This window comes from Nannobrachium achirus, assembly GCF_963921795.1.
Source record: "Nannobrachium achirus genome assembly, chromosome: 17".
Taxonomy (NCBI): domain Eukaryota; kingdom Metazoa; phylum Chordata; class Actinopteri; order Myctophiformes; family Myctophidae; genus Nannobrachium; species Nannobrachium achirus.
This window is the reverse complement of record NC_137824.1, coordinates 28,329,851-28,345,723: the sequence shown is the minus strand read 5'-3', so window position 1 is coordinate 28,345,723 and position 15,873 is coordinate 28,329,851. Positions and strand designations below refer to the sequence as shown.

General features: G+C 41.0%; 1 protein-coding gene across 2 annotated transcripts in view; it reads left to right on the top strand.

Annotated features, from left to right (window-relative positions):
* Window positions 1-15,873, top strand: part of atp8a1 (ATPase phospholipid transporting 8A1) — a 175,379-nt gene that overhangs the window by 55,471 nt on the left and 104,035 nt on the right. For both annotated transcript variants that reach the window (XM_080745990.1, XM_080745989.1), the window contains exons 5-11: window positions 3,767-3,812; window positions 3,936-3,976; window positions 6,901-6,974; window positions 9,016-9,085; window positions 10,171-10,298; window positions 14,839-14,950; window positions 15,456-15,621. In XM_080745990.1, the coding sequence (XP_080602116.1) occupies window positions 3,767-3,812; window positions 3,936-3,976; window positions 6,901-6,974; window positions 9,016-9,085; window positions 10,171-10,298; window positions 14,839-14,950; window positions 15,456-15,621 (637 nt within the window). The remainder of the gene's footprint in view (window positions 1-3,766; window positions 3,813-3,935; window positions 3,977-6,900; window positions 6,975-9,015; window positions 9,086-10,170; window positions 10,299-14,838; window positions 14,951-15,455; window positions 15,622-15,873) is intronic.

Sequence of the window (15,873 nt, the reverse complement as noted above, 5' to 3'; positions counted from 1 at the left end):
AGATAGAGAATATAGTGTGTGTGTGTGTGTGTGTGTGTGTGTGTGTGTGTGTGTGTGTGTGTGTGTGTGTGTGTGTGTGTGTGTGTGTGTGTGTGTGTGTGTGTGTGTGTGTGTGTGTGTGTGTGTGTGTGTGTGTGTGTGTGTGTGTGTGTGTGTGTGTGTGTGTGAGAGAGAGGCAGAGAGCTTGGAATTAAATGTGTGTTGGGCATGGGCAGAGGGAAAAACTGAGGTAGAGAGAGAGACGGCACAAAGAACAATGTGAAATCTAAAAATAGAGAGGTAGAAAATGCGAGGGGTGGGTGGGGCGAGTGTAAGAAAGAATACAGCCAGGGAGAAAGATGGGGACAGCGTGAAATAGCCTGAAGAGGTGGAGAACACGAGTCGCTAGCACGGATGAGAGAAATAAGCCGTCAGCTCATGCTTTTTGGTGATGGGTGGGTTTAGTAAAGGTCGCCGGTTAACTTTTACATGGATATAATGCAGATGGTGAAGAGCTAGCACTGTGTGATTGGCCATTCATTAACCACAATGCAGGGATGTTTAATCATATTTAAATTCTACTGGATTTGCACAAGCAAGAGGGGAGGGAGGGTGAGAGTGCTAGGATAGAAGGATAGAAAAAAAGATAATGACTTGAAAGGGAACGGGGAGACATTTGGAAGACATAAAGAAAAGTGATAAAGAACAGGAAATGGGAAGGAGGATGAGTTTATATTGTGAAAACAAATGGATGAGGGATGGAGGGTGGGTTGAACAGATGCAAGAAATAAATAAGTGGTACTGCAGAGCTCTCTGCCAACTGTTATGATTTCTACTCCTCACAGGAGAATTCTTCAGATGAGCAGCTGCCGTAGTTGAGCTTAGTTGAACACTCTGCCTTATGTTTGCACTTTAGATGGTGGTTGTTTATTAGTACCATATCCAGTATTGGGCCGTAATGAAGTACATTAGGGGCCATGTTAACAGAAAGTGTTTTGTTAGCAAAGGACTAGTGTTTATTGACGCCTGCAACATTCAAACCTGTCAACTGTAGCTGTGCTTGAACGTCCTGCCATCTGCGTTATCAAACATATAATTTTCCAAATGTCTGTCTGAGTGTCTGTCTGAGTGAGTATCTGTCACAGCGTTTCTCCTCAATGGCTGGAGCAATTGATCTGAAATCGCATCACCATTAGCATATGAACACACCTGACATAACTGTGAAGCCCGTTTGTCACTTTCACAAATCATATGCTGTATATTAGCATTTTTATGGTGTATCTATATCTATTCTGCATCTAGCTTGAGGCATATCTATTCTGCATCTAGCATGAGGCAACATGTTTAACCAGCTCTGTGTGTGTGTGTGTGTGTGTGTGTGTGTGTGTGTGTGTGTGTGTGTGTGTGTGTGTGTGTGTGTGTGTGTGTGTGTGTGTGTGTGTGTGTGTGTGTGTGTGTGTGTGTGTGTGTGTGTGTGTGTGTGTGTGTGTGTGTGTGTGTGTGTGTGTGCAGGCGGGCGGGCGGGCGTGGGAGGGGGGGGGTTGGGGGTCGGTTGTCTGGCCCTGTTACAGATTTTGTCCAAAAATCATGCAGATCGGTACACAGTATCTCTGTAGCCATTAAACGAAACGGGTATTTCATACATTGATGCTCCTACATATTATCATACAAGCACCAGTTAAAGTTACTTTCCATCCCTCATATACTGTGTGCACAGTGCACATGCCATAACCCACACACTGCACATCATTTCGGAGCTCATATCTTTGAACGGGTAAGGGCTAGTTAGCACAAATAGCCTAGCTTGAATAAGGGTAAACTAAACATGGGCCTCTCTGGTCCTCTCATGGTTTTAACGATTCAACACCAGGACGTAAATGTCTGGTTTGTCAGACATAACCAGGAGGATCAATTATGACACTGATGAGCACCGCTCCTCTCCTAAAGTTAAACTATTTTCTGCTTGAAGCTTGCTGGGAGCTCTGCTAGGAAGTGCTGGATGCAGAGAGTGCTGAAGCGTGATGCTTGCCGCTGGGAAGAGGAGCGCTCCAGCTCGTCTTTACCATAGAAATGCATGGCAGAAAGGCACAGGCAGCTCAAAAAAACCTTCCTGTGAACACGGCCCCCTTAAACGAGTACTGTACTTGACTATCTGTACTTTTCTGGAGTATTCGTTTTTTGGGGAATCTTATTACTTTTTCACTTCACTACATTTCAAAGACAAATATTGTACCTTTGACACACTACATTTCTAGGAAGGACCCAAATTTAAAAAGTACTTTACGAATTAACCACTTACATGTATGCCCTATTTCCAGTAGTTAAATAGACAATCAATCTGCAAGCTCACAATGTGTTGCACTGTGATGCGATGCGAGCTGTGTGTATTGCAGAAATGCAGTAAAGAATACATATTTTGTCATTTGTCATTGTCATTTAAAGCAAGTACTCCAGTACTTTACCTCAAGTACAAATTTGACTCACTCACTAGTAGTTAAGTAATATTTGACAAGGAATATGTGACTCAAATAATGGGGTTGAGTACTTTGTCCACCACTGACTATATCCCAGAGAAGATCATAATGGCTATGTCTTGTTTGATTGTGGTTAAGAAAAGGTACGGTTTCATGACAGTACAGTTCAAGGTCAACTAAAAGGATACGCCCAAGAAAGCACACAGCTTATTTAAATTGAGATCCTTTTTTTTTAACTCATATAACATGAGTAAAGGTTAAACGAGGCTCGTGTTTGGAAAGTTGCAGGTTCGAATCCCCAAACCAGTATGGTACAAGTCTTGAGTATGGTACAAAACCTCCAGTGGTTTCACAGTAGTGTGTTATTGAACAAGCGTAGATGTTTGTGTATGTTCTGCAGACTTCCTAGGTGCAAGTGCAAAAGAAGCTGTTGCTAAAAAGGAGCATCATTGCTCAGCCTAGATATTCCCTGGGTAGAAGATGGTGTAAAATATGCATGGTGTTAAGATGCTGCATGCTGTTCGCTGCTCACTGTTCTAAACTTCAGTATCAGATGTAAGCTCTTTAGCCAGTGAGACCATGAATGGAGTTATAGATGGTGCAGTATCAATCAACCTGTCAAAATATAACAAGTGTAAATTCAAGACATGCAGGGCAGCCATTTTATTTTCCCCTTATTGGAAACGCAGACCCTTAAGCTAGTTCTTGAAATGGTAAATGGTAAATGGTACATTTATATAGCGCTTTTATCCAAGGCACTTTACATAGATTGTGCATTACATTCACCCATTCACACACACATTCATACACCAGTGGCGGAGGAAACCATGCAAGGCACCAACCTACTCACCGGAAGCAATTAGGGGTTCTTCGACATTAACTCAGGGGGAGCCCGGATTCGAACTGGGAACCCTTCGGGAACCCTTCGTGCTATAATAAAGGTTTCTCTACCCCTGAAGGCCACCAATTATTTCCATGCTGTGTTGAGTTTGCTCGGCAGCCACCTATTGTTTACAAGCAGGTAAAAATCATACATTTGGATCACGGCAGTTGACCAGCTGTCCCTTGGAGCCCACAGTTAAGCCCGATCAAAGGTGGTTGTTGAAATCCAGGACAGAGTTTGTTCTTGTCTAGTGAGCTTTTGTTCCTCCTTGTTCGTCCATCGATTCTTTAATCAGGCATGGTGTGTCTCCAGGGTTATGGATGAGGATGTTACTCTGACTCATATTGGCTGGTCGCTTACTTAATTGGTATTAATGTGTTTCAGGATGGAATGTGTCTCTGATGAATATTCTCTTTTTGTTTCCTTACAGAAACGTCACAACGCCGACAATGTCGTCAACAAAAAGGAATGTCAAGGTAGAGGAAATATTGTATGCTGTAATAATTGTTGGGATAACATGTGTAGGCTAAACAAGAAAGATTATTGACAATCTCTTTAACTCTCTCCCCTCTCATCAACTCTCTTTCTGTTCATCACAGTATTAAGAAATGGTGCCTGGGAGATTGTTCACTGGGAAAAGGTATGTACTCAAACTGTCATCATAATGTAGCTGAAATGTAAACTGCAACATCACAGAGGTTCATTAACAGCTGCTGTCATCATCAGCTAGAGTTCTGCTAATCTAGAGAGCGGGACAGATTAAACCACTTTCAACATACATTGTGTTCTTGCACGCACGCATGCACGCACGCGCGCGCACACACACACATACGCACACACATGCATACACGTGCAAGCACTTCCCCATCAGCATCCAGCTACTAATTAGGGTAATCCAGTGTTTCCATGTGGACAGCTATGTCTGGCTCTGCCTGAAGACACAGGGCAATGTACATAGTAAAATCCTCAGTCTTCATTTAACACAGAGAGAGTATAATAATAATAATTATAATAATAATAATAATAATTTACACACACAAGAGTTCAATAAACACTGATAATTTAGCTGTGCACCTAAAAGAAACACCTAGACAATGTAGCCTTAGCCTATTTAAATAAACACTTAAAAAACTCTTAATTTTAAGAGTTGCCATTGTGTTACCATTAGATATTACTAGACACAGTTTTTTCTCTAAATAACCATTTTTAAGGTTCATGACTGACATTACCTTCCCTTCAGGGGATTTTTGTTGTTCAGGTGCAGTAAAAAAGGGACATGAAGATACTGTAGAGTAATATACGGTAATGTAATAGAGTACATAATACAAGACTAATGCGATCACTGATAACAGTAGATTAAAAAGTTATAAAGGGAGAAGCAAGACAGAAGACATAAAAGGGGATTTATATTACATTAAAGAACTGATTTGGTCTCTGCAGATGTTGTTGCATCAGTGAAGTGTCTAAAACTTCATATGCTATATCACCATTTTAAATTCTGATACTGGTGATTGCATATAATTCTTTGCCATTGCAGTGATGAGCAATCTTCTCTGGCGTAGCAAGGTCTGAATAATGAATATGTTTTACATCTTGAGTTCATACATATTGTAAAAGCTACTTCTCACTTTGATTTGGGCTAGGTCTCCACTGACTACATTTATTACTTGTTTTACTTTGTTTAAGGCTTCTTAACACTTAACACAATAAGGAAGAATCATCCGCAGTCTGAAGAAGTTTAGAAGTTTAGGAGCCTGCTGCAGCGGATCATTATTAAAGACTCCTAAACTTCTTCAGGGATTGCAGATGTTTCTCTCCTGTGTATATTGTCAATAATTCCTAACTCAAGACTGTCCTTTGAGGTAGGAAACGTTTATTTTGAGGAAAAATGAATCGTATTACATAACATTCCAGTATATATACTATTGGTGATATAATCCGTTTTTTCATTGTATTTATTGTTGATGGAGATTGATGGGAAGAATACAGAGACATTACACACCCCGTACATAATCATTTCAGCCATTGGGGGGTTGTATGTGGTATGAAATGCAAAATCACACCTCCTTGATTTGCTAGCATTATGATTGAAAAGGGTGAGACAGATTTTGACAGATGAAAGACACTCAGGTCTCTAGATTGAGATAGAGATTGTCCACTCACCACAAGTAAACTGTGCTTTTATTTCATTTATTTATTTTATTTTATTATCGGTTTGGGCTGCCTGTAGAGTCTGTGTGGTTCTCCAAATAAAGCAGGAGAGGGACACAGTATTTATTTGCTGGTTAGTTATGGTTGTCATTATTCAAACTTGCATGTTGTCAGCTGAACATTGGTGATATACCTCTTCAGGAAACACCACATCAACACAATACTTGGGAATCTGGAATAGGAGATCTGATCTTGTTAACGACTGCATGGAACTAAGAGAAAACACTGCGTTTGGTAGTTATTGGCAGAGTGTGCCAGTTCGGCACCCTCAAACTAGACCCCTATCGAAAGAAGGAATGGGGCAGCTTTTATTTATATTGCCTGGCGTCTCACTGTGGTCATGGCCTTGATACATGTACATTGATATACAACAACGCTTCACTATATTTTCTCATATCTCACATTTCTAATCTCAGGTTTCCCCTCATGTTCTGTCTACAAGCAACGTGCAATGTGCAGTGCACCAATAACACATCTATTTTTCACAGGTTGTGGTGGGCGATATTATTAGAGTAAATGGGAGTGATTTCGTTCCTGCGGATGCTATCATTTTGTCGTCCAGGTATAAGGGGTCCCAACCCCACCACGCCCCGCCAGACCCTGGGGATACTCTCCCCTCGTTTCTCCTCTTATGATGCACAGCTCACCCTAAAGACGTGACGGTTTGGATCCATTGAGAGACATAACGATAGTTCCACAAGTGTGGATGTTTTTACTCATCATTTGATATGTGACCATAAAGGGTTTATTTGTTAAAACCGTCACTTCCTTTGGGGGACGTACTGTAGCTGGAATGTGGTTTTGGGTTCCGATTTACCAAACGTGTTCACGTCAACCTCTCTTCTCGTTCAACTTTTCAAAAGCCATTTGGAACACTTCTTCCTGCTCTGCGAACATAATTATTCTCTCTAGCATGAGAGTTTTTTTCCCCAGAAACACTAACCATGGACTTTGAGACATACTCAATAAAAAAAACTAAATGTATTTATTGCTGCTGAATTTGTTGAATTATTGGCATTACGTTAGTGTCCCATAAATTTTGTTTTCATATTGCTTAGGTCTAGAGTCAGCATTTTTCATGATTACTCATCATGAAAAATGGAGCTTTTGAAAAGCAGAACGACAAAGAGACGTCCAGCCTTGCCCTCATCGTGCAGGGCTGACCATTTGTGCTCCTCACATACCGTACCTTACTATTGAAACAATTGTCTCTCTTCCCTCCTATGTTTGGTGTCTGTCCGTCCATGTTGTCGTCGCCCCCCCTTTTCTTTCTTACACCCCTACATGCGACCACCGACCGACCGTCTCCTACTCTCTGCCTCGCCCCCTGCTGGTGTGTGGTGGTAATATCAGTTGGGCGTTGGTGAGGTAGTCAGAGCGGCCAATGGGGATCACCTCCCGGCTGACCTCGTCATTCTGTCTTCCAGGTCAGAAAACCAATCGCACTACTGAGAAATGATATATATATATACGTGTGGGAGAGATTGGAGATGTGTGTACTTATGAACTTTTACTCACACACTTGTATACATTCACACCTGGCCTGGGAGCTGCCTATAGTGGTGCTCCACGCAGGAACAATTAAGGGGTTAACTTGCCTTGTCCTTAGAGGGCATTATGACTTTTAACTGCAGAGAGAAGGAAGTGTGTTTGTCAATCACATTCGCTAATGACATTTTACCCAGACGGTCCTGTTGGCAACCATTTGTCCTCGGTATACTTTTACACTGAGCAGGACTAGACATTTAGCTCAGACAAGGCCAGGACCCTTTCTCTTTCTGCTGACACCAGTGATAAATATTTAATTTTCCACTCTTGGACGGAGGATGGGGCCTCTCATTACTCCAGATATTGAGGTGCCTGGGGTCAACACAATGCCAGATTCCTCTTCCTTGTCTTTTCCTCTCCATTGTGGTGCTGTTGTTGACCACTCTGGCAGAGTTACTTTCACATTGTCTATATTTTATTATATCGATTTTAAAGGGCAACCTAATTACGGCTCAGAGTGAATATAAACGGGGCATATTTAAGACGGCATGCTCAAGTTTGGGTGTGAGTGCATTTTCATCGTTCTTGCCTTTGCATGGCTCTTATTGTTCACTGCATGTCGAATGTTCCTTTTTCATGTGACAAGTTCTGACAACCTGCTTGCAGCCAAATACATCTTGAGTTGTAGCCAATTAAACCATAGTTACTATGTATCTGCCATCTGAAGTTCAGTAATACTTCTAGATGTTTAATTCCTAGTTCACAACAGATCTTTGCTCCTGTCCATGAACCAAACAAGCTCTCATTGGGTTGCTAGTTGCTACCAATACCAATATAATTGAAAAGGCTTTTAGATTTTGGTTGGGCTCTCTATTGCTCGGGGCTCAGTTTGTTAAAAAATTAAAACATAAAAAAAAAAGATCCTTCTGTGTATTCGGACCAGCACAGCATGCATAATACACTCTATTAAAAGAGAAGCTAACCAACCAGTGACCCGGCTCACCTCAACTCTCTGTCCCCATGCCCGGTGTCTGTCCCCATGCCCGGTGTCTGTCACAAACCTATTTGTCTGCTCTAATCATTGTGCTCGGCATGCCCACTGCCCCCGCACCCCCCCTTCTTTCCTCTCTCCTCTATCAACCTCTTTGTCTTTCTATCTCTCTTTTTCCATTCCCCTCCCTCCATCTCTTTGTGGTATCCTGTAGCTCTTTCTGAAAGACATCAGAACCAAGGGCAGCAGCAAACAAAGATGTTAACCTTCATGCTCCCTCAGTCTACAGCATACTGTAAAAGTGTGTAAGAGTGTTAAAGGAAAACTTTATTTGAAAGATATTTTTGGGGGCCTTGTCTGTCTTTAATTGATAGTGTACAGTGGAGATGGGCAGGACAGGACACCTTAATTCCATTGTTCTTGTGTCAGGAGATCAATAATAATAGTATGGCAAAAATACCCTATGTCTTCTGTGTATTTCTTGACAAAAATGCTGATGACTGCAGGGACATACACAGGAGACATGGTGTATTTATTTGCTACACTGTTATTGATCCCCTTACATCAGAACAATATGAAAATTAACCCAGAGAGTGTACAAACGGAATCACATGGACATATGGTTACCTGTGTTCACTGAGGACATTACTGTGCACACTTGCTCTGTCATGGTGATTTACACTTTGGTTGGATTCAAAGCATAACTATAATATTCATCCAACACAACTAGTATGTCATTTAGTTGTGCTTCATCTTTGTTTTGCGCGGCTCTAGTTTGACAATGTTTTTCTGCCATACATCACCCACCAATCAGCACTTTCCGCCTCAGTGGATGATCTTCTCAGTTACTCAGATGCTACTTGCAGTAAACAGAATATTATGTCTAATAATAAAAAAATAAAAAGTACTTGTTAGATGTGTTGCTTGATTATGTTATATTGTAGACTACAGTGCTCCAAGCCTCTATCTCGTTTCTCTCGTCACTATAGTGAACCACAGGGGATGTGCTACATTGAAACATCAAACCTGGATGGAGAAACAAACCTCAAAATCAGACAGGTATCAAGCCTCTTGACTTTTTCTTACATATACTGGCAATGTGCAGTAAGTTAAGTGGGTAAGCTGCTGTGATGGATGTTGAATAAGCCATTATTGTAAGTTGTGAGTCTTGTTGCAAGTTGATGCAAGGTGTTCCATAATGTCTGATACTCTCATATGGCATGTAAGTGTCATTTTCTGTCAACTTAAGTGTTAAATAGCACTATATTCCCTTAGTAATCATTACTATAGACAGGCTGTTTTTCTAGTAACTCCAGATCGTCTCTCCAGATCGATAGTAAACAGAAAATACATTTCCGGGCTTGGATACCAATTTGTTCCAATCAGGAGAGAGAACCCAAACAGGATACAGGATAACAGCTGAATTGGAAATGAAAAAAAAAGAAATGGAATTAGAACATTGGAACAAATTGAAGCTACTCTACTCTCTTTGACCGACTACAGTACATCAAACTTGAGGTGGACTTTGGCAAATACTGCGGCATGGTCATGCTGGACCTCCAAATGGCCGTCGGTTTTGACAGTGCATCCGTAAACTGGATGAAATCCTATCTGGATTGGGGAGAACGGGTTTGAACGGGACCCTGTCCTCCCCCCTCCCAGTGAGCTGCGGCGTTCCTCAAGGAAGCATACAGTATGTTCCTGATTTATGTTAACGACATGTCATCAGCATGTGACTGCAATTTGTTCTTGTTTGCGGATGACTCCTGGTCTCGGACAAGAACAAATTGCAGGTGATGTGCGTGTCCTTTTGGCTGTGTTTCAGCCTCTATTTCTCCTCCTTCAAAACTGCCATAAAAGAGCATCAATCTTCTAAGCTTGACACCAGAAATGACCCCCCCCCCCCCCCCCAATGTTTTATGTACACACTTTTATTGCTACTAGTGTTAGTGATTTCTTGTATGTTATTGTATGCCTTTAAATGTCGTGATGAATTGAATGCCTTCGAAAATAGTGTCAGAACTTAGGGTGGTTGCCTATTCCGATGGACACAGTGTTAGAAAGGCTTGAGCTGCAGTGTGCCGACCTGTGCAGCTCTATATTATGCTAACGCCTTTGTGTGCATCCACTTTGTTTGACGGCAGGGCCTCCAGGTCACCTCAGAGATCAAGGACATTGACAGCCTAATGCGTCTCTCTGGACGCATGGAGTGCGAGAGCCCCAACCGCCATCTGTACGAGTTCGTAGGGAACATCCGACTGGATGGGCACAGGTGGGTTTTGACAGAGCGCTGCATGTCTGGCACCCAGCCCTCCTTCCTACCCAGCAGTGGTGTAAAGGAACCAAGTACATTTACAGTCTAAGTACAGTACATAAGTACAATTTTGAGGTATTTGTACTTGAGTAGTTCCAATTTCATATTACTTTTTGCAGATATAAATTATAATTAGTGTTGCCCGATCACGTGATTGGATCGGCCGCCGATATGGTCATTTTTATAAGATCGGAGATCGGGAATTTTTTTTTTTTTTTTTTTTTTTCAAAAAAATATTTTCTGGGAGTAGTGAAAGTTACAGGTAAGGTGAATGCGATATGAAACGTAAGCTTACAATAATCACAGTAATCCTTAATCATTTTCAATCATATTCAAGGGCTTTTGGAGAAATGAGACAGACACAGAGCCCTGCAGAGGGGAGGTGATTGTGTCAGACTCTGTGTCCAGCTGGCAGCTGATGCCAATAAGTAGTAATAGCCCCTTGTTAATGGATCAAAGGAAGGCAATTATGTCTCTCTGCACTGTCAACTAGCTGCTACTGCATACTTTTCAAGCAGACTGGTTAATTGGTTCTTAACTTATTCTGTTTCAACTTTAAAAATGGCCAATGTTTTACCAGTTTTTATATAGTTTGTTGATTATTTTTGATGCTGTAATGGTATATATATTTTTTTTTTTGAGGTATTAAACAGGTTTTAAAAGTCCTTAAATCGTGACTTCACTGCCAAATTTCAAAGGCCACACCAAAGGTCCGCTGCACAATGCTTGAGAAACACTGCACTAGTAGGCCTATATCACTATACACTACTCATAAGCTTTGTTTTTAATTTGTTGATTCAGTGCTGCACTAAGTGGTAGAATGAATAGATTTATTTTTTCTTAATGCCTTGCCAAAAGATCGGATCGGGAAAGATCGGGATCGAATCGGAAGCAATAATATTTGATCGGTATCGGATCGGGGCATCCCTAATTATAATATTATAAAACATACATAAACCACGATCTACAAGCTCACAACGTGTCGCATTGCGCGTTGTGAGCTTGTAGATCTTCTATTTTACTTTTGGCACTTTAACTCAGTTAGCGCCGGGCGACTTTACGAGCGACTAGTTCACTATGGCGTTTGGTGCCGAGCGACTCGGAGCGACTTTTATATAAAAGCATTGTTTAAGCTTTTAATATGTGTTTATAGACGGAGCGAAATGGTTAGCTTACCTCAGCTAATGTCCACACGTAAACCGTGAAAAAAAAGGATACGATTATGACGTCACCTTTAAACCAGGGCTTCCTGTTGACAACAGGCCTCTGCTAGCCGTTAGCCTCAATGCAACCATCCGACCCTCACGTAGCTTCACTAGGTCGGATTTTGATTCTGAAACTTTCTGTGTGGCATCTATATACGTCCCGATGCCCATACCAATGGTGGTTTGAGACGATCAAGCACGAATTGAACAGTATTGAGCTGAAATGGTGACCGGCGGCCCGTCCATGTTAAGTCAATGAGGACCAAGTCAGCGTCTCATCCTGTTATGTGGATTTAAACAGGCTTAACATGGGACCATGTCAGTGTATGGTGTATGGTGGTCTCTAGTGGTCATCTGGTGGTATGGTATGCTGAACGTGCATTCGTTAAGGTGGTCTGGTTAAGGTGGTCTGGGGGGATACAAAATAGCTATTTCCTGGCGTTATAAGCGCACATTCATATTCATATTTTGGAAATCTGGCCCTGTATGGGTTAAGTACGTTTTTTTTTTTTTTTTTTTCATTTATGTTTTATTGTATTTTTCATATAAATCACAAAAACAAAGCAAACATAATCATAAAATAAAAAAATAAACACTTATAGAAATACACACACATATCCAAGGGGGAGGTATCTGCCACTCTACACATTAGTTACTCTCTATACATATAGCACATTCATTTCAAAATGCACGGTCCGCTATGGGGCGAACTCAAACCACATCTCTTAACAGGAGGTCAAAATATACATAGAATAAATGTCATATAAAAGAAAAAATTAAATCAGGCCTTATATTAGCGACATGAGTAAGCCATTTAGACCAGTTGTCGATGAAAATCTCCCCTTGACCCCTAAAGTTAAATGTGATTCTCTCCATAATATATATATTATAGATTAAATCAATCCATTCATCTATAGTTGGTATAACATTAGTGAGCCATTTTTTTGTTATGGCCTTTTTAGATGCTACTAATAGTACCCTTAGCAAATATTGATCCTGCTTTGAACAGTGAAGTTCTTCTATATCAGCTAGGTACAAGGTTTTGAAATCAAATTCAATTGTAACTCTGAAAACTGCTTCCAGGACACTGTGAACACTTCTCCAAAATGGAACCACAGAAGGGCAACCCCAGAAAATATGAAAATGGTTCGCCAACGTCTCTCCACATGATCTCCAGCAGTCAGTCTGAATAGAGTATTTGCTTTTCTGTGCTGGAGTACAGAAGAAACGAGACACATTTTTCCAGCTGAATTCTCTCCATGTGGGAGAACAAGTCATTTTCCATTGCTGTTCGCATATCCTGTCCCATTCTTCTGTTGTTATTGTAAGGTTGCCCTCTGTTTCCCATCTTGCTTTAATATTCAAAGTATTCTCGTCTTTCAAATTTTGAAGAAGCGCATATATTGTCGAAACTATCTTTTGGTAGGTATAGTCTTCATATGCATTTCGGAAAAGCCAAATGATCTCTACTCCCAGGTCAGAGTTTCTTCTTAGTAATTTTGTGTTAATAAAGTCTCTAATTTGTAGGTACCTAAAGTGGTCCTGATTCTGTAATTTAAAACGTTTTTTCAGGTCCTGGAAGCTCATAACATTACCCTGCTTTGGGTTAAGTACGTTTTGATACTTTTACTCAAGTACATTTTGAATCCCGGATTTTTACTTGTAATAGAGTATTTCTACATTGCAGTATTGATACTTTTACTTAAGCAAAAAAAATGAGTACTTTTTTCCACCAGTGCTACCCAGAGAGCTGCTGCTGACTGATTCATACTTAGTTGTCTATTTTCGGCACATAACTATTTTCGGCAAACAACTATTTTCGGCACACTGATATGCAACAAAGTTGAAATCAAGCATTAACCAGGACTCATAACTGTGTCCCAACATTAATATCATTTTAGGGATCATTTAGTCTCCCTAGCAAACAAAACAAAAGCACCTGCTGCTTAGGTATTATTTCATTATGCATTTGTTAGGAGCTTTTGGCATCTATTCTAGGCTGCAAAGTGCATTATATAAATTGGAGTGGCAGCTTGGTTTTACGATATTATGGCTTTATCATTGGAGTCGGAGAGAATAAACCCCAAGCACTGGTGCCAGAGCATACTGTACATCTGGATTTTATCTGTTGAGGTCCTACAGATGTTCACAGAGGATGTTAAGGTGATGATTGATTTAATGGCTACATTTTTACTCCATGGCTCTGAAAGAGGTAGCTACTAGCTGTCTTTAAGGGTCTGTCTGTTTGCTTGTCGAGAGCTAATCTTACAAACCGCTTGACCAAATGTCTTGTGCACACAATCTTGTGCACACTACCACTATATTGTATTCACATTATGTTATACTTTTTGAAATATTTAACAAAGTGCTTGGATTGCACAATATTGTGACTGCAACCCTAGTCTGGTCCACGTCTGTGGATAGTCTCTCTCAAGCCTTCCTCTGCCCTCGGCCCCCTCTCGAAAATCCTCATCAGTTAAATAATTTAAACATGTTTATACCCCCCTCCCCTCGATGTCAGTTGTCGATACAATAGTTAAATTATTAAATTACATTATTAGATCAGTGAAAGGACTGGGAACGTGTGTGTGTGTGTCTCTAGTTCTCTCTCTCTCTGTCTGTCTAGCTGTCTGTGTGTTTGTGTTTGTGTGTCCGTCATGCATGCGCTTTAAAACTGGAAAAATGTGACACAGATCGCATCGGAGCACTACTATGCATTGCACATGAGGTATTGTGCAATAACCATACAAATACAAATTACAAAATATGAATTTTGAAAACATAGTTTAGTCGTTTTCCCATGGCATGCAGTATACTGTATTTCTACGTAGTGTCAAGGCTTTTGCACGGGCGGTGTGTGAGCAGTAGGGCGAACGGATAAAACGAAGTAGGCCTGTTCTATTAGGGCAGCAAGATAGGATTCATCTTCTAAAACTCAGTCAATTATTTTTCAAACGAAGGTCCCAGTATACCATGAGAAATGTCGCAGCTTGTCCGTCCTTCCGTCCGTACAGGAAGTGATGTCACGTGACATCACGTGACATCACCTCATCAAAGATCAAACCCTGGATATCCATACTGTATCAGTCAGTCAGTCAGTCAGTCAGTAAGTACACATGTTTACAGTCTATGGTTGGTTCGATTGTCACTGTGACTATTGATTGCTCCATTGGCCATCACTGGCCAGATGGCCAAGAACTGGCGCGACCTCGCCCTTTTAGGGCAAGGTTGCATGTCGCCCTGAGGCGTCTTACTAGTTATAATAGAATGAATGGTGGTGTGTGTCACTGCAGTACTCTGTCACTTGGACCGGACCAGATCTTACTGAGAGGAGCCCAGCTGAGGAACACCCAGTGGGTCCATGGTGTTGTGGTCTACACAGGGCATGACACCAAGCTCATGCAGGTAAACAATGTCTGCTCTGTATTTACATGTTTTTACAATGCATTGATACACCTATTTAACCCTATTTAGACCGCGAACGCATTATTATTACGCATTATTACTTTAACCATTATTTATGCTTTGACTACAAAATAAAAAAAATAGCAGATCTTGTAGATCTGCTATTTTTGAAAAATCGTGAAACTTTGCTTTGAATATTTTTGATCCGATTCTATAAATGTCTTCTACATGACTTTTTCATGTTAAGGACCCCCAAAATCCTTAACATGAAAAAGACCTACTTGACTTGACCCCCAAAATGTCATGTTTTTGGCCGCGGACCCCCATCTCAAAATATGTTGTTCCAGTGACCCCACAGTGCTGTGAGCTTGTATACAGTATCTGCTATATTGCTAAAGTACAAAATAATTCCAGGTCTTATGAGTTAAAAAAAAAAAAAAAAGAAGGAATAATGGGTCCTAACATCCTGCTACCCATGTGGATTTGTCATTATTTCATGATCCAGAATTCCACCCGGCCACCTCTGAAGCTGTCCAACGTTGAGCGCATCACCAACTTCCAGATCTTGGTACTATTTGGCTGCCTGCTGGCTATCTCTCTGGTTTGCTCCATTGGCCAAACCATCTGGAAGTACCAGTATGGCAACGATGCCTGGTACATGGATCTCAACTGTAAGAGCCCCGATGCCACAAACGCTACACCTTCAATTCCACATATTTGGTCTCACTTGTCTGTGTCTGCTTAATTCTTTGTCATTTTGAGTTACCTTTGTTAGTGTTGGTGTGTTGCTGTTTTTTTATGTTGCCTTGGTTAAAGTACATGTATTGCAACACAAGTGAATGAAATATGTGGCAATGTGGGAATAACTGAATTCCCTGTAATCGTAAAACAGAAATCTGTGACATGCATAGACATGTGATGTG